Consider the following 23,136-nt stretch of genomic DNA (forward strand, 5'->3'; position numbering starts at 1 on the left):
GTGTTTAAAACAGTCCAGATGTTGGGCATTTAAAAAAATTAGCTTAAAAAAGTCAGTAATTTTTGTGATCTTAGTGTCATATACTGTATATTGTTGTTACACTTTCTCTTGACACCACTAAAGATGTTCAATGAGTAGAAAGCACACATGTTAATATTTTCTATTTAAAAAATTCTCATACTCAGCAGTCTAAAGCGAGCCAATGAGCTGCCACTGCAGATTTTATTTTATTTTTTACGCGCAGACTTATCTGTCATCTTGATCTTAGCGCCATGTGATAACAAGGCTTTTCAGGTGTGACTGGCTTAATGCTAGCACTAGGTCAGTGATTACTAGGTAGTGAAGGTAGACAAAAAAAACCTAACCCCTCTTCCAATCTGCCCAAAACTTAAAAAAATAAAAAAAATGTTATCTTTTAATGAGCGAATTTATACTGTACATTGCTTATCCTTTCTTGTTTCAAGTGTATTGCAGATATATTGAATAAAACGTTATTTGAAAAAAAAAAAAACTTTTGTCTGTTGTAAAATAATGGAAAAAAAAACCTCTTAAGTTGTCTTGTTTGCTTACCTTTGCAGTTCACCAAATATTGCCAAAAAATTTCATGTTGGACACTTGCGTTCCACAATAATTGGTGAGAAACACTTCTTTTGTTTCATTTCCTATCAAAATTGTGTTGATTTGAGATGGCCTGGCTTTCTTATAAATCTATAATTTCCCAGCTCTACACTATCTTCATCCTCTTTTACACCAAATGAAGAATGTCTGAACCTTAATAGTTTATTTTTATTTTTTTTCTGTTTCCAGGAAACTTTATTGCTAATCTGAAGGAGGCAGTTGGTTGTAAAGTTATAAGAATGAATTACCTGGGTGACTGGGGCTTTCAGTTTGGTGAGTGTCACTAAGCATATTAAAGCAATGAATGCTTTTGTGGTAAATCTATACCTATTGAGTGTGTGTATATGTATGTATATGTGTGTGTGTGTGTGTGTGTGTGTGTGTGTGTATATATAATTAATATATTAATATAATGTGTGTTTATAATGTATATTCAATATTTGTACTGTTTGTTTTTTAAATGCTAAATCCAATACATCCCATATAAATCCAATTCAAAATCATTCCCATTGGCCTTCCCATATCCCTTACCCCCACCCCAATAGCAGGAAAAAAAAAAAGAGAACACCCCTATGCCTCCAGCTCCCCCTAAATTTGCCTTAACCCTTTAAAGTCCACATTCTTCAATGAGTTAGCATGACTCAAAATGTGCGCTACCAAACAGTGGAGCAGAACGTTATAGGGTTATCGTTCATACCAATCTCGAGGTCTGGGCCACTCCCCGTGGTCCCCAGTGGCTCATCTTAATTCCCCATTCTATCAACATTCTCAAACCTCCAGCATAATCCTCTAGATTATTTTCAAATGCAACCACTTCCCCTAGATAGCAGCATAATACTTTCTCTAAGGAGTCCTCCCCTGTATACATTTTTTTTTTTTTTTTTTTTTTTTTTTTTTTTCTTCAATGGATCTTACCCAATAAATCTTTACAATCCATTCACACCTACATGGGATATCTGGTATTCACCAGTATCTCTGTATCAGACTTTTAGCCACATTTAATAAATGGGGAACTAGAGTATTCCTGTATTGAGCGTCCATGTTTTTTTTTATTTTTGTTTTGTTTTTTGTATCCTAGAACAGACAGCACCATGGTTCTGCTTGTATGTGTTCTCCTGTAAATTTGCCTTAATAATCCCCTCCCAGTAGGGCTGTATATTTTATGCATTCCTACTACAGATGCACAAAGGTTGCCAGGGCATTTCACCCCCTCCAGCATGTTGGGGGCGTGTCTGCTCTGAACCTTTGCGCTCTCTGCGGGACAAGGTACCAACTAGCAAGAAGCTTAAAACGCATCTCTATTGTCTTAGCATTAATCAATGAAAAGCAAGCCAGTCTCAGGACTTTCCTATTTCTTTTTATTTCCTCATCTTGTATGGGCCCTAGTTCTTGTTCCCATTTACTTAGATATGGCGGGTATACCGGTTCTACTTCATTCACCAGTATCTTATATATTTTGGATATACTTTGTGCATAAGGGGAAACTATTGATCTCTGTGACAGACCTAGCCGGGACAGAGGCTTTTGGAGAGGACTGAATGCTAGCCTCTTGCCTTGTGATTATGGGCCCTGGCATTTGGGGGGATGGTGCTCTTTGTGAGCTGTATGCCTGGGTACCCTGGAGGTGGTGTCACTTTATTTTCAGGTCCATGTCCCCCAAGACACACAGACTCTGGGAAACCTGTACATGACCAAAGATTATTCTTGGTTGTTAATTCTGAACAATACATGATCCTTGAAAGAGCTGATCACATTGACCTGCGGAGACTGACTGTCTGGTCGCCTAGGCTGCCTTAAGTGCTGTGTTAATTAACATGTTCATTATGTAATTGTCTTTTTAAGTTGTTGTTATAGGGGAGGGTGGAGTAGCCATGAACCAGTCCTACCTCGTTATCTAACCCCTTGTATAAAAAGGCTGTATTCTGTCCAATAAAGCATTCAAGAGTCTACAAGCTATTTTCGGCTAGACTTGTATTCAATGCAGCTATGATAATATATTTCTCTGACGGTCAGACTGGAGGAAGCGGGATATACTGATGGAAGCACTCAAGCGGAGTGTGGGATAGGATCTGTCACAATCTCAAATTCTATTCCCCCCCCCCCTTCCATAGCGGCTGTGTTAGTGATGGTAAAAAGTGAGATAATTGTGTATGTGTACCCCCACCAATTTAGTGGCATACTTCCCCATTTTTGTTTAAAATTCAAAAAATTATATTCCTTCATCACATCCTCTACCTGTATAACCTCTTGCTTTTTTTTTGCCCATTTAACAAAATACAAGTATTCTTCTTCTACTTGTTTAAGGTAATTTGTGTCGTTTAGTGAAATACTGAAATTAAGGGTCCATTATATTCCCACTTATATAGCCTACAAAGGCCATCCCATACCCTAAAAGTGCTTATAATCACTGAGTCTTTGCTTTTGGCTAATTCCTGTGGAATACATACCATCTTGCTTAAATCAATCTAACTTTGTGCTAGTTCAATCTCCACCCAACTTTTAACTTCTCGATTGTACATCCAATCCATTAACTGTAAAATGATTGCCTGGTGTAATACTTTTTAAAATTGGGTACCTTTGCTAACACCGCATGGGAGATCCTTGGTCGTTTGTGCCCAAATATATTTTAATACGATCTTAATTTCCCAAAGTATTCCTGGGGTACAGCAATTGGCATAATTTGAAATATGTATATTGGCTTAGGCAAAATATAAATTTTTAACACATTTATTCTCCCTAGTTGTAAGAGGGGTGTGTGTCTCAAAACTCAGTTACTCCTTAATCTTATTTAGGATTGGGATATAGTTAACCTTAAACAGCGTCATTGGGGATGCTGTTAACTCCAAGGTATCCTAGTTCCTCCCTACACCATACAAAGTGGGAATTTAGGTTGTATTGCCTGCTGTTCTTTGTAGTTGTCCTATTCAGAATCTCCGACTTAGCTGTGTTTATCTTAAAGTTTGAGATCTTCCCATACTGGTCAAGCTCCTAGGATCGGAAATGTAAATGAGTACATCACCTGCATACCACTTTATACTCCTCGTCCCCTATTATCACCCCTCTGATGTCTGCGTTTTTACGAATCACAGCCAGCAGGGGTTCCAAAGCTATTACAAATAGCATTGGAGAGAGGGCATCCCTGCCTGGTACCATTAAATAATTCAAAAGTGGTGGATAGTTCTACATTTACTTTTCGCCTTTGGATGATGGCAAAATGCAGAAATCCATGGCGTCATCCTGTTACCAATGCCTACATGTTTCAAGGTATCTAACGTGAAACTCCAGCCTACCCTGTTAGATGCCGAAAAGGCTTTCATCGACAGAAGTACGACTGGAGACTCTAGTTTTCTTTCGTTCGTTGACGGACACAGCTCCAGTAATCTTGACCGTAAAGCTATGAGTAAGCACTCTTGGTAGTGTGAAACGCGTTAGTTATTGTGCTTTGTTGTGACCCACTTTTGTGTGATTTTGCTTCACGAATAAAAGGCATTTGAATTTATCTTGGAGTGCGGCCATCCAGAGTTCTTAAATTATTTGCAACAAGTATATGCCGTGCCTGCACCTGGGTTTCTCCATTCCTGGAGGGTCTGTTTTCTTGGATTTGTGGACTTACCTGGAGCGGTGGTTCTCTCCCAGAACATGTAATACATGTGAAAAACAGAACTGTACAGTTCCGCCCAGGGGGGACGGTCCCTCTGGCTATAACCCCTCAGCCTGCTTCCTGCAGCTGTTTTTTTTTCTGCCTAGTGAAGGAGAAGGACCTAGGCTCCCATCGGTCCTGGCAATTTTTGTCTGGATTTTGCCTTTTGCGCAAGATATTGATCCTGTGATCTTCTTTCAACAGCCGGCTGGATAATATAGATCCTTGTAGTCTCCCCAGCCTGGCCATCCTGCGTGCACAGGCCCTAGCTACGCTCTGGGTCGGTCACGACATGCCCCTCAGGCTCAAGGGGTGGCCAGTCAGCTTCATGCTCCGGGGCACACACACATGACCAGACTACGGATGTCTTTGTCACAGTGTGCCATGGCCAGCAGCGACACCGTACTGCTCGGGTGTGGGTCTGTGATAGGATGCCTCCAGCTCGTCCGGATGGCAAGTACAGCTCTCCCTGCCTCGGAGAGCACAGAGCAGCTGGGCATTCCCTGGGAGGTTGATTAGGGGGTCCCTCTTCTCCCTTTCTTCTCTCCCTGTCCCTTTATTCCCCCCCCCCCTTTGGGGGATGCTGCATGACTGGGCTGTAGTGCGGTGTATGTACCTGGGCCGGGGGTCCTCTGGAGAGGGCTCTGATTCTTGGCTGGGGGCTGCGCTGGCTGTCATCTGTCTCTCTGCTGGTGTCTGTGGGCTCTGCACGTGCCGCCGCCATATCGCTGACCGCTGCCATTTTCTGTATAATCTGTGTACAGCATGATCGTCGCCCATTTTCTGTTAGCCTCTGTGAGAAGCATAGTCGTCTGCCATTTTCTCGGAGCCTGGCGGACATTTTCCCTGTGTGGTGTGTGTGTTGTGTGTTTTTTTTTTTTTTTATATATACAATGATGGCTGGCGGCCATTTTTCTTTTAGCCTCAGCGCAGTTTTTCTCCCCAGCGCTGGCCCCCTGTGCCTCAGAACAGCACAGTTTTTGTTCCTGGACACTTGTGAGCTGACACAGGACACAGCTATCAGCAACAGCATGGTGCTGCACTCAGTCAGGGTGGGGAGTCCTGCAGTAGGGCCCCTCACTCTGTTATTAGCTAGGAGGGTGGGATTGAGCATCTTGTCCTATGTCCCCAAGGGTAGCAGAGGGGGTGGGTCAGCATGGCATCAGAAACTGGCGTTTCTTCCCCAGACCTCCCTGCAATTGCAACCGGCTCGCCAAATAGTGCAGTGCCTTTGGTCGGTGGTCCTTGAAACGTTCGTTGCAGGGGGGGTAAAAAACGGCCCCTGCCCCCCATCCTCCAGTCCTCCAGGGAGAGCGCTCATACTCTGGCCCCGCAGTGACTGGCGGCCACGGTTCTAGTGTGTCAGAGGACGCTGACCAGAACCGATCCGACAGCAAGGATGATTCCGTGTCCGGTCCGCACAAGAGAAAGCTCTAATTGGAGCACTTATCACCAACTGTGCGGTTGTAGACCCCCCCAGTATCCAGGTTAAACAAAGTAACCACAATCCCAGTAGAGGGGGCTCCTGCATTTAAGGACGTAGTAGCCCGGTCCATGTTTCTGGTGGTGGGGACAGTGCTACGACCAGTACTGGCCACGGCATTAGTGTCACAGACCCTCACTGAGTGGGCAAAACGATTGCACCGTGAATTGGAGAAGCAACAGTCTCCTCCAGTCTGTATAGAACCAGTTAGTGCACGGCCTCAAGTATGTCTGTGATGCCGCCCTGGATACACTTCCCCTGCTCTCCAGAGCATCGGTATCAGCAGTGGTGCTGTGGCGCCTGATCTGGCTGAAATGCTGGTCTGCGGACCAGGCATCTTAAGGCTTTTTTCTTTTTTTTTTTTTTTTTTGACGGATTTACCATTCCTTTGGTGAGTGGATATTTGGAGCTTCGCTGGATGACGTTATTAAGAATGTCACAGGTGGGAAGAGCACGTTGCTCCCACAGTCCATGAAGGATAAGGAGCCACGCCGCAGGCAAGGGCCCTCCTTTTCCACTCAGAGGGATTTTCGTCCACCTAGGACTTCAGGTAAGTGCTCCCAGTCCGACAAAAGCATCCCTGGCCTCGTAAGCCTGCGAGCAAAAGTACTAATGCATGAAGGTTTTCCCCCGCCCATCACCCAGGTGGGGGGTCGCCTTCGGGAGTTTGCAGCTCGGTGGGCCTCTCGGCTGTCCGACCAATGGGTCTGCGAACTAATTTAATCGGGCTACAAGATAGAGTTCCTCTCTTGGCCACCAAACAGATTTTTTTTCCCTCCCAGCATACTCTTGCTCCTGACTTCCCCACTGGGTTTTTTAGCAGCAATGAGGATGCAAAAGATTCATAAAAATGTACTTGGTTTTATTGGTCAAAAAACTAGTAAAACCATATACAATACATGCAGGAATTAAAATGTGAGCTCTGGTGTACAGCAGACAATAGATGCTACTGTGGTAAAGATAAAAGTACAAATATAATTCATACATTCATTCTAAAAGAGTAAAAAGTAGTCAAATCAATATCCATTTTGTAATTTCAATAACCATCTAGCATGCTTAATACCCCAATTTAATTTCAGCCTTGGACGATTTACGGCCTTCAGGGGGGATTTTTTTCTCTTATCTCCGCATTTCTGCAGGCATATCAAGATGACAATTATTTTAACATTGGGCTATATAGCGGTTATATATTCATATACATTAACCAATAATGTTTACCCTTTACCGGAAGAGTCCTTTCCACATAAACCAGAGTCTTTTATTCTAAAAGCCCCAAACAAGCTTCTTCCCCGAAGGTGATTCCAGGAATCACTGTATTTACGTCCACACCACGCCTACCCACCTAGGTGGGGGTAGGGGGGGGTCCGGCCACAGAGCCCACCGGTCTACAAGTGGTGGCAGTGTTAGAGTCCACCCACAGCAGCAAGAGTGTCCACTATTGGGGGAGCAAGGCACCTGAAAGTAATGGTTGACATAATCATGGTTTTGTATTGTTACTCGCATAAACCTAGCAAATGTATTTTTTTTGTGTGTAGATGCACAGGCAACAGGTAAAACAAAATCAGAAGGCATGAGATGCAATTTTAGTATGCACCACGTGCTCATTATTTATGTTATGTTAATTAATAGTTAATGTAATTATTCATTTAGTATCGATTATTAAAACTACCAAATAGTGATTTAATTATGTGATGAATTTTACATAAAATGGTGTTGCAGGTGACCCCGCAATGATGTAGAGTGAAAACACCCTGGTGTTGTCATGAAAAGTGCTTGCAGGTGGAGAAAAAATAAAAGTAATAATGATAAATATCTATGTGGATATGAATATAAATGCACAAAAAAAAAAAACCTGTTCAGCTGCAGGGTGATAGTGCCTGTTCCAAAACCGGAAAGGTTTCAGGGATTCTACTCCAATCTGTTTGTAGTCCTCAAAAAGTAAGGGGTACGTCCAATCCTGGACCTAAAAGCCCTCAATTGCTTTGTGAAAGTACAAAGGTTCAGAATGGAATCAGTTCGCTCCATAGTCGCTGCACTCCATCAAGGGGTCTCCCTGACATCTTTTGGACATCCAGGACTCTGTAACGACACCCCAAGTATGAAAGGTGTTAGTCATTAAGGACATTCCCTTCCCAAACACCAAGGCAGCTACTGAACACTCCGATCAGCCAAACCAGAAACCCATTCGAATAATTTTCCCCCAAATACGAGACGAGGCTCTGTATTGAGGTTCAAACAGGAATGCATCTTTATTGGAAGGAATACAGGCCTTATATACAGTAAAAGAAGAGGTGCATACCTCCTGCTCATATTACTCTTAAAATACACCGGTGACCAGACCTAATTAACATGAGTTAATTACTAATCCTTTAGGCAGCCTAGATGACAGACATGACCTTTAGGCCAGACTTGCCATCTTGTAGCTCAGAAGACACAATCAACATTTCACAAATCAACACAGATCTCCTTTACACAATAGCAGAGCTAATTAACACAAACAACAATAGTGATCTAATGACTCTTAGATCCTATACTAGACTTATTTACAATAAACACATTCTAGCAGACAACAGACAGGTGGCCTGAGTTGATGACATCAGCACCTTCTATGAGCCTCAACATTATGAGGGCCATCACTATAATGTGTCCTATTCAGGGTTCCCAGATTCTGTTTTGGGGGGACATGGACTTGAATCCAAAGTAGCACCACCTCGAGGGTCCCCAGGCATACAGCTCACAAAGAACACCATTCCCCCAAATGCCAGGGCCCATGATCAATCAGCAAGAGGCTCGCATTCAGTCCCCTCCAAAAGCCTCTGTCACAGACGCATACTTGCATATACCCATATGCCTCAGGCATCAGAGGTTTCTGTGGTTTGCAGTGGAAAGAGCACTAACAGTTTGTGGCTCTCCCCTTTGACTTGACTTCAGCATCCCAAGTCTTCACCAGGTATTGGCTCCAATTTTGGCATTGCTACAACAACGTGGGATCGCAGTCGTGGGTTACCTGGACAATCTCCTTCTGAGATCAGCTTCCGTCTCAGAATTAAGGGAGGATGTGGTGATCACCATGCAAACTCTGCAAGAATTTGGGTGGGTGCTGAACCTCAAAAAGTCAGTAGTAGTGCCTACCCAACGCCTGGAGTGCCTGGGTTTACTGCTGGACGTGGAAGCGAGAGTGTTTCTCCCTTCAGATAAATTGCAGACTCAGAGCCACGGTGAAGCTGTTGATGAACCGTAGGTGTTCGCTGCATTTTTGCATGCGAGTTCTGGGCCTCATGGTAGCCTCCTTCGAGGCGGTACCGTATGCCCAATTTCACACCAGAGTCTTGCAGAAGGAGATATTGTCCAAATGGGACAAATCTCCGTTATTCCTGGAACAGCAGATTCGGGTCAGCCAGTTAGTCAGAGACTCCTTTCTCTGGTGGCTGAGGTCTCCGGCCCTTCGGTCCGGGAAATCATTCCTGCCTCTTCATTGGATGGTGATCACAACGGACGACAGCCTGTCCAGCTGGGGTGGAGTGCTGGGGGTACAGTCGACCCAGGGCCTCTGGTCGAGGGAAGAATCCCAATTGCCGATCAGTGTGCTCGAGCTTCAAGCGATCAGGCTATGTCTCTCCACATGGTCAATGAGGCTACGAGGGCGTCCGTTCAGGATCCAGTCAGACAACGGCACAGCTGTGACATATGTCAACCATCAAGAAAAAAAAAGAAGCTCGGCTGCAGCACGAGAGGTCGCTCACATCCTCCTGTGGGCTGAGCGACCTGTACTGGCCCTGTCGGCCATATACATCCCGGGAGTAGAAAACGGGCAGGCGGCTATCTTAAGTCGCCAGATGCTGGACCCAGGAGAATGGTCATTGCATCCAGAGGTGTTCAGGCTTCTTTGCCTGCAGTGAGGCACACCAGATGTGGATCTTCTGGCCTCTTGACTCAACTGAAAGGTGCGGAGGTTCGTGTCCAGGACAAGAGATCCTTGGGCGGTCACGTCAGATGCGTTGGTGGCTCCATTGGAGCAGTACCGGCTGATTTATGCCTTCCCTCCGCTCAAACTATTGCCTCGTCTGCTTCGTAGAGTGGAGGCCGAGGGGATTCCAGTGATACTGATCGCCCCAGATTGGCCCCAGCTTTCTTGGTACGCCGACTTGGTACACCTGGTGGTGGATGCTCCATGGCGGTTGCCGATACGAGAAGACCTCCTAACGCAAGGTCCGATACTCCCATCTTGCTTTACCGTCACTGGATTTAACGGCATGGCTGTTGAAAGCCAGGTGCTATGGAACCGAGGTCTGTCGGACTCTGTCAGCTCCACTATGCTGAGAGCACGTAAATCTTCTTCTCTGAAGATATACCATCGTACCTGGAAGGCTTATATCTCCATGTGTGAGGAGATGGGGTGACGTCCGCGCACCTATTCCATTTCCAGGATCCCGCTGTTCTTACAGCAAGGAGTGAACCAGAAACTGGCCTTAAGCACCATCAAGGGACAGATATCAGCCTTGGCTGTTTTATTTATTTATTTATTTATTTATTTATTTTTCCAATGACCCCTGGCGTCTCACTCGTTGGTAAGCACCTTTTGGGCAAGGGGTTCCACATGTACTCCCTCCGGTGTGACCACCCTTGCCTCCATGGGATCTGAACCTGGTGCTATCGGTGCTTCAGAAATCGCCGTTTGAGAACATCAGGGAAATTCCCTTGTTGACTCTTTCCCAGAAAGTGGTCTTTCTAGTGGCCATTGCATCTGCCAGGAGGGTTTCTGAGTTGGAGGCCTTGTCTTGCAAGTTGCCCTATCTGGTTTTCCACAAGGATAAGGTGGTGTTGCATCCACAACCTTCTTTTCTTCCGAAAGGTGGTTTCGGCTTTTCATCTCAATGAGGACATTGTGTTACCATCTCTGTGTCCTAAGCTGGCACATCCTAAGGAGGTGGCCCTCCATTCCCTGGATGTGGTCCGAGCACTAAGGGTATATCTGTCCGCCACGGCTCCCTTTCGAAAGTCAGATTCTCTGTTCGTTTCGGTCGCTGGTCCGAAAAAAGTGCAGGAGCTCTCATCGACCACCGTCTCAAGGTGGATCAGAAAGATCGTGGTCCAGGCTTACGCCTTGAAGGGGCAGGTGCCCCCCCTTTCCTGTCACGGCCCATTCCACCAGGGCAATTGGGACCTCTTGGGCTTTCCGATATCAAGCGTCTGTGTCTCAGGTGTGTAAGGCAGCGACTTGTTCACACTTTGTAAATGATATTACATACTGGGTTTGTCAAATGCATCAGATTTCTTTGGTGCCCTCTTTACTCAATAAAAATGAAAACTGATGTTTTGGAGAGCAGTATTTTCTTCCATAAAAAGTCAAGATGAAAACCAGCCTAAAACTGGGCAGACAGTGTTGTGTTTTTTTTTTTTTTTTCTTTTACTGGCAAATATAACCAAAATTGGTGTATAATATTTAGCGTTTTTTAGTCTACAAACTATGGTGTGTGTGTGTGTGTGTGTGTGTGTGTGTGTATAAACAAGAAAATGTATCAGTTATGTTATACTGACTATCTCATTTCTTGAGATCCTAAAATGCTAGATCAGCACAAATACCAGCACACTGTCTGATCTGTGCAGGATTGACATTTTGCTGCCAGAGCTGTTTTCGCACCCATGCTTAAAAAAATCAATTTAGGCCTGAAGATAACATAAACAGCCCTCTCAACATTATATATAAGTTTATGTAAATTTGCAATGCATGGTGGCATCGCACAAGGAGTTTTTTTTTTTTTTTATTGTAACATTACACTTCTGTCTAAAAAGCAATGTTCTTGTAAAGAAACTTTGTTTACCTTTTTAGGGCCAGTTCATGCCAGATGCAGTTCTGTACACCTTTTTTTTTTTTTTTTTTTTTTCTACACAAAATGCAATGCGCAGTAATTTCCATGTATTCCAATGACTCTAGTTCACACCATGCAGTCAGTTTCCCATCAGTTTCTGCAAAGGAAACTGACTGCGTGCTATGAACTAGAGTCATTGGAATACATGGAAAACACTGCATGCATTTTTAGTGCAGAAAAAAAGCACACTGAACTGATCGGAACTGCGTCTGGTATGAACTAGCACCTTAAAGACTTTGTATAACGACTAAATCTGTGTCGCGTTCAAACCTTATTACCATAAATATCAACTTATTCGATTTTTCACTCCAGGAGTATATAAGGAATTTGGAAATTGTAGAGAAATACTAAAAAAAAAAAAAAAAAAAAAAATACATTACAATGTAACTAAACCCATTCTATTTTTAGCCAACTAAAATGTACTGGGGATTTAGTTGACTATGACTAAAGCACTTGCAGAAGACTAAAAATAAAATGCTATTTTAGTCCTAAGACTAAAACTAAATTCAAATTTGCTGCCAAAATTAACACTGAGGCCTGGTTCACACCTATACAGGTTGCAGTTTTCATTTTCAATAAACGTTTTTGATCCATTGAAGTCTATATAACCAAAAATCTGAAAAAAAAAAGTCCCTGGCCCTTTCCATAAAATGCACCGAAGTAAACATGACTCCTAGGAAACCATGTTAAATGGACTGTCGTGTGTTTCTGCAAAACTGAAAATGTACTAAAACATGCATTGGTGTGAACCAGACCTTAAAGGGCTTGTAAACCTGTGTGTGTGTTATTTAAAAAAAAAAAAAAAAAAAAGTCATACTTACCGCCACTACGCAGTTAGTTTTGCAGAGTGGCCGCCAATCCACCTCTTCTGGGGTCCCTCAACGGTGCTGGTGGCTCCTCCCCAGCATTGAGTTTCCATGTTGGAGAAGGCTCTCCTATGGTGGACACCCATACGGATGAGCTCCCGAGTCCTGTATCTTTGTCCATTCACATAGAATGCAAAACCCAGCTGGAGGATGACAGTGTTCAGGTAAGCATAATGGGGAGGGGGGGGGGCTGCATTACGTTAAAAAAACATGAGGGTTTACAACCCCTTTTTAATGTTGCCTATAGTAGTCCCAGTTCCTATAAGCCAAGTACAGGAGGCTGAAGAAAGGAAGCACAAGAGTTCCTGTGGTTTCAGGGGGATGCAGTTGTCCACAGGGGATGACCTGGATTGGTGTCTCACAGGAACATAGTCGGAGGGATGTGTAGATGGATTAGTTCAGGTGCAGGAAGACATATGGTCAGCAACAGGCAAATGACTGGTCCTGACAGCACGCAGGAATGTAGTCGATAAACAGGCAAGGGTTAGAATAGGTAGCAGGAAGAGGTAATAAACACTACGCTGGCCGTTCACAGATCGTGCCACTGCATGGACCCAAGACAGAGCATGACTGCCAGGAGTGGGATGATGCACCGGGTGAGAGGTGGTTATTCTTGGTTAATAGTTCTGTAGCACCACATAAGAGTTGAAATGATTTTGACAGAAAACAAGTAAATGGAATATATATAGTATAAACATTTTTCTGATAGTTTTCAAACCTCTCTTAATCTAGGTCTATTGGGTGCTGGATTCAGCAAGTATGGATGTGAAGAGAAACTTAGAGCTAATCCTTTACAACACCTTTTTGAGGTAAGTTGTATTTGCAATAAATCACAGCTAGTCCATATACTGCTGATCCTGCTGGAAACAGTGGGGAAAATAATAATTTGACCCCCTGCAGATTTTGTAAGTTCACCCACTTACAAAGAAATTAAGGGTCTATCATAGGTGTATTTTAAATGAAGACAGAATATCAACCAAAAATCTAGAAAAAACATGATACAAGTGAATTGATTTGTAGCTCAGTGAATAAACAAAGTATTTGATCCCCTACAAACCAACAATAATTCTGGCTCCCACAGACTGGCTGCGGTATGTGGTCCACAGAATTTTTATTTCATTCAAACTTCACCATCATGGGCAAGACCAAAGAGCTGTCAAAGGACGTCGGGGACAAGATTGTAGACCTGCCCAAGGTTGGAATGGGCTACAAGACCATCAGCAAGAATCTTGGTGAGAAGAAGACGACTGTTGGAGCGATTATTCGCAAATAGAAGAAATACAAGATTGACCCTCAATCGCTCTCATTCTGGAGCTCCATGCAAGATTTTTCCTCATGGGTTAAGTAAGGATGATCATGAGAAAAGTGAGGGATCAGTCCAGAACTACATGGGAGGAGCTTGTGAATGATCTCGATTCAATTAAAACCATTAATCCATATGCCACAAATAATTGTGCATAAATCCAAAAGTTACTCTAAACACCAAATGTGATATTGAGATAATGTATATCTATATATCTCATTGGCATATAACACGCACCTTTTTTTCCCCCCCTTTAAATCGGGGGGAAATTGTGGGTGCATGTTATACGCTGTTTGCCCCCCCCCCCCCCCCCTGCTGATTGTGAGCGGAGGAGTGAGCGCCACTGAGATACACATAGCCGAGCGTACTCGGTTAGGCTCGGCTCCTCTTGGCTCTGCTCACAGTCACGCCCAGTCCCGTCCTATGATGGACGTAACACAGGGACTGGGTGTGACTGTGAGCGAAGCCGAGCCTCGCTGAGTACACTCGGCTATTTGTATCTCGGCGGTGTTTAGCTCCGCTCCCAGTGCATCATAGGGAGGGACTGCGAGAGGAGCCGAGCGCTGCCTACAGACACTCGGCTTTGTGTATGCAGGCAGCGCTCGGCTCCTCTCTTGCAATCAGCAGAGATCGTCACAAAATTTAAATAACAAGGCTGCAATGACACTGGGCAAGGCTGCAGATGGACACTGATAAGGCTGCATTGATGGGCATTTAAATGTAAGTTTGTTTTTTGTTTTGTTTTTTTTCCTTAAAGTTCCCTCCTAAACTTGGGGTGCGTGTTATACGCCAATAAATACGGTAATTAGTCCATAAAACACAAATGTGTGAATTCTTGAAATGACTTCCAACACCACCATAAAATCGTGCACCTCCACCATATAGCTTGCGTTCCGGTAACTACGCACTTTATTATAAGCTTTACCTAGGGGGTTTTGGAGTAGCAGCTCAAGGATACTTGATCGGTGAGGTAAAAAACACAGCAACTGACCAGAGAGACTCAATCATTCAATAGTCATAGATGTAGACCAGGTATTACCCAAAATAGAAAGGAGCTTCTTTTTAAATCCCAACAGAGCTCCTCTCTCTGATTCCCTTCTGAGCTCTGGCCTGAGACTTAAGAAGCACATCAAGGTCATGGAGTGGCAAACTAGTCTCCAGACCTTTTTAAAGTGTTACTAAACCCACAACAGTAAAATCAGTCTGTGTATGCAGAATAGCATGCTTGTTATACTCACTGTGGAACGTAAGTGATTGATCCGCCGCATTGTGTAAAAAGGCTGATCCTTTTGATCCTGTATGCACAGATCCTCCCCTTCCTGCAGGGTCACTCTGGACAAGTCCAGATAATACCGAATAGTCCTGCTTCACATGCTCAGTTTGGTCTCTATTGCTGGAGAGAACATTTCATGTTCCAGTTGAGCTTTTCAGGTCACATGATCTTGACATTGCACATTGTATATAGATCATAAATAACAGCCCAGTCCCTCCCTTCTCCATGTCCAGTAACTAAAAAAGAACAGAGGGTGGGATGTCACGTCTTGATGGGTGCTCCACCTCCAATAACAGCATGAGGACACAGGCTGTAGTGGATTTCAAGAGGCAGTGATTCTCATAAACAAGATAACACACACTTGCTACTGTACTGTTGTTTTTTTACCTCTCCAAGCATCAGTTACAGCCTGCAGACATGCATATGAGGGATGTTTCTAAACTTTGAAAAATATATTTATTTCCAAATTTCTAAATTCATAAATAATACAGATCGTGCCAAAAATGTGTTTCCTTTTTTCATATTTGTGATCCTTCTTTCTCTTTCTGTGCTTTCTCTTTCTCCCCTGTCATCCTCATCCCACTTGGCGCCCCACTGCCACTTTGCTAACACAAAACCCCTTGTCATCCTCATCCTCCTTCCACCTGGCACCCCACTTCAACCTCCCTAACACACTACCACCTGTCATCCTCCTTTCACCTGGCACCCCACTGCAGCCTTGGTAACACACTATCACCTGTCATTCTCATCACACCCATCACCCCACTGCAGCCATGCTAACAACCTATCCCCTGTCATCCTCCTCACACCTGGCACCCCACTGCTACATTGCTAACACCCTACCTGCTGTCAACCTCATCACACCTGGCACCCCACTGCAATCCTTCTAACAAACTAAACTATACCCCGTCATCCTCGTCATCACACCTGGCACCCCACTGCAACCTTGCTAACCCCCTACCCCCTGTCATTCCCCCCAATAACCCAATGCCAGCTTCCAAACACCTGCATTAACAAAGCAGTTTATTCTGGTGTTGAGAGGACAAGGGTCTCTTCCCCACAAATGTGTTGTGGCGGGTAACATGGTCTGGCTTAATGAAATATGGAACACTGTTAACAATAAAGATGCCACCCCAGGTGAATAAAATGTTACAAAACCCACAACAGTAAAATCAGTCGATATATGCAGTAAAGCAAGCTTGTTATACACCCTTAGTGTGGAGGAGGAGTAAGGAGTTAATCCTGCGCATTGTGTTAAAACTGTTTTATCTACCCTGATATTTACAGCATCTATGGAGTGTTCAGTGTGTGTGTGTGTGTGTGTGTGTGTGTGTGTGTGTGTGTGTGTGTGTGTGTGTTGTTTTTTTTTTTTTTTTTTTTTTTTTTTTTTTTTTTTTTTTTTTGTGAAGGTGCATATGATCAGCACTGGGCTGATCCGCACTGTCCAGACACAGGGTCAGGGTCTTGAAGCGTGGGAGAAATGAAAACTCCTCCTACAATCTATCTGCACACACTGATACAACCCACAAGATTGCTCTAATCAATTTTATATACAGCTGATGAAAAAAGGGTATTTATCAGTTTATATTTACTAAAACTATTGCATTTCCATGTACTGTGTGAGACCAGATAGTGAATGCAGGTTCTGGGTTTAGTAATATCCTTTAGTACAATCCTATAGCAAATTTATGGATATATAATAGTGAATACTACTATGATAACATTTGCAATGGACTTTGTAGACACTGAGATACACGTAGTTAAAAATTCAACATCTTTATTACACAAAGTTATTTTTAAAAAGAGAATAAACAAACCTTGTTAAAGAATTTTTCCACAGTATAAATATTGCTTAAACAACGTAAATCACACCACCAATTACACCAAATTGTTTGTATCCTATATGGTCATAAGAGCGTGCCAAGATGATTAACAATGTTCCATCATGCTTGGTGTAAATTGGTGTGGCATGATTTGGCTCAGCTCTACATGTTATGCACGTAAACGCTTCTTCAGGCACTTATGCATATTATTCTGCATGAATAAAATCATATATATATAAATCTCTGTCTTACAGAAAGTGATATGCATATGTAAATAAACCTATGTAGGTTTACATATGTATATTACTAAATATTGAACCCTACGGACTAAGACTGGGATGCCATTCAAGTTCATGTTTGTAAAGGCAGGTGTCCCAATACTTTTGAGTGAGAGGTAGAGAGAGTGAGAGATGTCGAGCGGGTAAAATAAGTATTGAACACATCACCATTTTTCTAGGTAAATATATTTCTAAAGGGGCTATTGACATGAAATGTAAACCACATGTCAGTACAACCCATACATACAAAGAAACCAAAACAAATAAGTTCAGAAATTAAGTTTTATGCATAATAAAATGGAATGACACAGAGAAAAAGTATTGAACACTTGAAGAAATTTAGGCGCAAAAAGGCATGGAAAGCCTAGACACCAGCTGAAATCTATCCTTAATAAGAAGGCAATCCTGCGCCTTGCCAGTGCAAATTAGTATTAGTTGGTTCAGTCCCAACTGATGGCCTATAGAAAGGTGTCTCATTACTAAGGTGTCGCATAAGAAACATCTCATGATGGGTAAAAGCAAAGAGCTCTCTCAAGACCCTCGCAACCTTATTTTTGTAAAACATACTGATGGCGTTGGTTACAGAAGGATTATTAAACTTCTGAATGTTCCAGTGGGCATGGTTGGGGCCATAATCCGGAAGTCGAAAGCACACAATTTCACCATAAACCAGCCACGACCAGGTGCTCCTTTTAAGATTTCAGACAGAGAAGTGAAACAAATTATCAGAAGCTTTGTCCAAGAGCCAAGGACCACTTGTGGAGAGCTTCAGGAAGACCTCGAATTAGCAGGTAAAATTGTGACAGAACACAAGTAATGCACTCAATCGCTATGGCCTGTATGCACTCTCACCACGCAAGACTCCATTGCTGAAGAAAAAGCATGTTGAAGCTCGTTTAAAGTTTGGTGCACAACATTCAGACTGTGAAATACTGGCAGAATATAGTCTGGTCAGATGAGACCAAAATTTAACTCTTTGGATGCCATAATGTACACCATGTTTGGAGGTCAAATGACACTACACGTGACCCCAAAAACACCATTCCAACAGTGAAGTTTTGGAGATGGGAACATCATGGTGTGGGGCTATTTTTCAGCATACGGTACTGGCAAACTTCATGTCGTTGAATGAAGGAATGATAAATGGAAAAATGTACCAAGACATTCTTGATAAAAATCTGCTGCCATCTACCAGGATGATTAAGATAAAATGAGGATGGGCATTTCAGCAAGACAATGATCCCAAACACAATGCCAAGGAAACACTCAAATGGTTTCAAAGAAAGAAAATAAAGCTGCTAGAATGTCCCAGCCAATCACCTGACTTGAATCCAACAGAAAATCTAAGGAAAGAACTAAAGATCAGAGTTCATAGAAGAGGCCCACAAAACCTTCAAGATTTGAAGACTTGTGTGGCTAAATGGGCCAGAATCACACCTGAGCAATGCATGCGACTAGTTTCTAAATGAAGCCGTCATTACCTACAAAGGATTTTGTATGACATATTAAATACATTTGTTAGGATGTTCAATACTTTTTCCCTGTGTCACTTCATTTTATTGCACAGAACTTAATTTCTGAACTTTATTTGTTTTTGCTTTCTTTGTATGGGTTGTTACCGATGTGGTGAAAATGTTATGTTAATGGTACATTTTAGAAATCTATTTACCTAGAAAAATAGTGACGTGTTCAATACTCATCTTACCAGCTGTGTGTGTGTGTGTGTATGTGTAATATAAATATATATATATATATATATATATATATATATATATATATTTTTTTTAGCTGGCGTACAGGCCTACCTACTTGTTACTTAATTCTCACAATATACAAAGATCTGATAAAGAAGGTATATGGGTTTTAAAGTCACATTTGGCACCTTTCAGGGGGGAGCAGATATATGTCTAATATGTGCTCCCACCTCATGGCATAGATTGCCTTGTCTGGCCCCTCCTCTGCCCCCCCCCCTGTCTCCTTGGAGACACAAAGGTCCCAGAAGTCATCAGGGACCAGCCAGAATTCGCGCATGCACAGTAGGAAAACAGGCTGTGATGCCGCAAGGCTTCATTTCTTGATTCCCTTACTTAAGAGGCCAGCGCCTCCACCAGGAGCCGAGGAACAGATCAGCTTCGGGTGAGGACATCACCGGTGCCCTGTATAGGTAAGGGTCCTCATTTTAATAGTCAGCAGCTGCAGTATTTGTAGCTGTTAACTTTTTTATTTATTTTTGCAAGAGGAACTCCACTTTAATCAGCAACAGTACTACATGCAAATTTTTTTTTTTCTACATGAGATTCTTTGAATTTGCTACTTTAACCATTGGCCAACCAGCCGCCGTCATTTATACTGTGGCAGGTCGGCACAATCCCACAAACAGTCGTAGCTATACGTCGGGTCCTTTAAGCCTGAAAGCAGACAGGTGGGTGCCGATGTTCGTGAGTGGCAGTCACGATGACTGCTGACCATGAGCGATCGCGGACACAGAAGGCAGAACGGGGACACACAAATCCCTGCTCTGTGAGGAGAGGAGATGCAAGTTGAGAGTTCCCAATAGCTAGCAACCACGTTCTGTCATCTCCTATAGCAGTGATGGAAAACCTTGGCACTACATTCCCATGATGCTCATGCACTCTGCAGTGTAGGTGAGCATCATGGGAAATGTAGTTCCGAAACATCTGGGGTGTCAGGGTTTACCATCGCTGTCCTATAGTCAGTCTCCTCCCCCTACAGTTAGAACACAGTCAGAAAACACAGTTAACCCCTTGATCACCCCTAGTGTTAACCCCTTCCCTGCCACTAACATTTATACAGTAATCGGTGCATTTTCATAGCACTGATCCCTGTATAATTGTCAATCGTCCCAAAAATGTGTCAACTGTCCGCCATAATGTTGCATTCACGATTAAAAATCGCAGATCGCCGCCATGACTAGTAAAAAAAATAATAATAAAAATGCCATAAATCTACCCCCTATTTTGTAGACGCTATAACTTTTGCACAAACCAATCTCTATATGCTTATTGCAATTTTTTTTTATTACCAAAAATATGAGGAAGAATACATATATCGGCCTAAACAGAGAAAAAAGTGTGCTTTAAAAAAAAAATAAAAAAAAGAATTGGATATTTATTATAGCAAAATGTACAAAATTTATTGTGGGTGTTTTTTTTTTTTTTCTTCTTTTTTTCAAAATCATTTTGTGTTTTTATAGTGCAAAAAATTAAACCTGCAGACACTATCAAATACCACCAAAAGAAAGATCTATTTGTGGGATAAGGACGTCGATTTTGTTGGGGTACAGCGTCACACAACCACGCAATTGTCAGTTAAAGCAATGCAGTGCCGTATCGCAAAAAATAGCCCTGTCATTGAGCAGCAAAATCTTCCAGGGCTGACGTGGTTAAATATGCATTTATATAATTTTTTTTCAACACTCTTTTATTACAAAATATTTTTCCTTACATAATAATTTACATAATTTACATTTTATATCCTTCTACAATTCTTCATATGCTTCTAATTACATTTCCATTTTCTCCTCTCATTCACTCCATTCTCTCACGTCCACCTATGGTCACTTTACACTACATTTTTGGATATTCCTGAGTCCATTGTTAAGCATGATCTAGTCCACTTTGCCCATATATTTTCATATCTGTGCACATTTCCCCTTTGTTCATACATTATTCTTTCATAAGGTAGAACCTGATTTACTGTTCTCACCCATTGAGTTATTGCCGGTGGGTTTGGTTGAATCCATTTCTCTATTTGTTTTCTTGCCAGAAATAATACTTTCTGTAAGAAAATCCTATTATTTCTGCCACCTCTCTCATCCCTTAATATCCCCAGTAAACAGAGTTGCAGCGTAGCCGAGATACATTTATTTAAAACTTTTTCTATTTTTCTAATCACCTGTTGCCAATATCTCCCTATTTTCCCACAGTACCACATTATATGAAGGAAGTCTGCTCCCCCCTGCCCACATCTAGTGCATTTTAGTTTGTGCATCCTCCCCATTTTATGCAGTCTATTTGGAGCCAAGTATGTCTGGTGTATTATATTTGGCTGAATTATCCTATTATTCATTGCCGGGGATACTTTCAGGTGAGAGGTGCAGAATTCATCCCATTCCTGATCACTCATGTCTGGGATAGCTGCCTGCCATTTATCCCTTTTATTCTCAATGGTTCACCTCCTATTTTTTTCTGTAATAAGTGTGAGTAGAGCTTAGATATTAATCCATTAGGTCCCTGGGAGCTCAAAATACCTATAAGGGGATATTTAGATATTTTTAATTCTTTCCTCCTAAACTGTACCTGAAGCACCTGTCTCTAAGCTGAAGGTATCTATAAAATTGTTTACACAGATTTTCATAAGTTAATATTATGTTTTTATCATACAGCTAGCCGATAGTTGTAATCTTGTTCTGCTTCCAGAATTTGCTATCCTCAAATATTTCAAGATGCGCAAATGTTGGGTTAATCCATCAAGCAGTAGGTCTTGGAATATCAGTATAACCCGTCAGTTTTTTTGCTTCCTTCCATACTGCCCTGGCCACCTTTTTAGAAGAGGGATTTTTACTCCTACTCTCCCCAAATCCTTAATTTCTAACCCTTCAAGGAGATCACCTACTTCTGCATTTTACTCAATAAATATTCCTCTATCCTTCTTTTTTCTTTTTTTTTGTTCCTGTCCTACCCAAGACCTTAAGTGCTTCAATTGCCCTGCCAGATAGTATAGATACAAGTCTGGGAGAGCCAACCCGGCTTCTATTTTTGGTCTTTGTAACTTACCAAGTTTTAGTTTATATCTACCATATGCCCAGATAAACCTAGTCATCTGTGAGTTAAATTTTTTTTAAATATCTGTTTTGGTATTTTTACCAAGGAATGTGCAAACACATATAAACACTTGGGCAGTATAATGGACTTAATCAGGTGAATTCTTCCTGCCATTGATATTGGTAACCTTATCCATATTCCCAGTTTTCTCTTAACATATTCTACCAGTATGCATTTATATTTACTGGTTTGATTGGCTAATCGCTACATTTAAGATGCATGCATTCATGTGGTATTAGGAGGACAGCTAGTATTTGGTTTCAGTTGAGCCACTTCTTGACTGGCTGAAAGTGTTTTTCGTTTAAAGATCATAGAATCAAATAAGAATGAATAGTAGGCAATTTCCACTAATTATGTTGTTCTACTTACCTAGGTTTACGTGAAAGTCAGTGCTACAGCAGAAAAAGATGAAGATGTGAAGCAGTCTGCACAGGATTTTATGCAGAGACTTGAGAATGGACATCCGCAGGCTCTTTCCCTGTGGACGCGCTTCCGAGATCTGAGCATTGAGGAATATGCCAAAGTATATAAAGTAAGCTTCACTATCACAAGTGGATTAGCAAGGCCTAAAGCTGCCTAAGTATTAGCACTTTTGGCCTCTCAACCTAAGCTTAGACGGCTGCGTTTTTAAGATATTTTGCTGCAAATGCTTGTGGCTTTGTCTGAAACATGTAAATATTTATTGTTTTTTTGTTTTGTTTTTATTGTAAAAGGTGACAAAATTAATTGTGCATTATACCTATATTGCACCCAAAATAAATTTTCAAGTGATTTAGATTTTGACTGTTATATCAATAAAAATATTGTAAAATATATTTTAAAAGTATTGACAATACAATTTATACATTTCCTGCCTATTTTTAGCGTCTTGGTGTGCAGTTTGATGAATACTCTGGTGAATCCTTTTATACAGAAAAGGCTCAAGATATTCTGAAGTTGCTTAAAAGCAAAGAAATTCTAAAGACATCAGGGTGAGTCTTTCTCTGTTATAGTCCATTTGACTGTCAGCAGCCAAGGAATCATATGGTTATAATCATATTTTCATTCCTGATTGATTTGGGCAATACATAAATTGGTCTTGGAACAAAATAAATAAATAATCTTCATCCTTCCTTATTTTATTTTTATGTTTTTATTT

At 42.1% G+C, this 23,136-nt stretch overlaps 1 protein-coding gene across 3 annotated transcripts in view; it reads left to right on the top strand.

Moving 5' to 3' along the window:
- The window catches only part of RARS2 (arginyl-tRNA synthetase 2, mitochondrial), a 91,769-nt gene that overhangs the window by 15,942 nt on the left and 52,691 nt on the right, over positions 1-23,136 (top strand). For all 3 annotated transcript variants that reach the window (XM_077487277.1, XM_077487278.1, XM_077487279.1), the window contains 5 exons: positions 579-634; positions 808-891; positions 13,210-13,286; positions 22,372-22,530; positions 22,863-22,969. In XM_077487277.1, coding sequence (XP_077343403.1) covers positions 579-634; positions 808-891; positions 13,210-13,286; positions 22,372-22,530; positions 22,863-22,969 — 483 coding nt within the window. The remainder of the gene's footprint in view (positions 1-578; positions 635-807; positions 892-13,209; positions 13,287-22,371; positions 22,531-22,862; positions 22,970-23,136) is intronic.

This window comes from Lithobates pipiens, unplaced genomic scaffold (assembly GCF_037356315.1).
Source record: "Lithobates pipiens isolate NorthernLeopardFrog02 unplaced genomic scaffold, aLitPip1_a1.2 Scaffold_18, whole genome shotgun sequence".
Taxonomy (NCBI): Eukaryota; Metazoa; Chordata; class Amphibia; order Anura; family Ranidae; genus Lithobates; species Lithobates pipiens.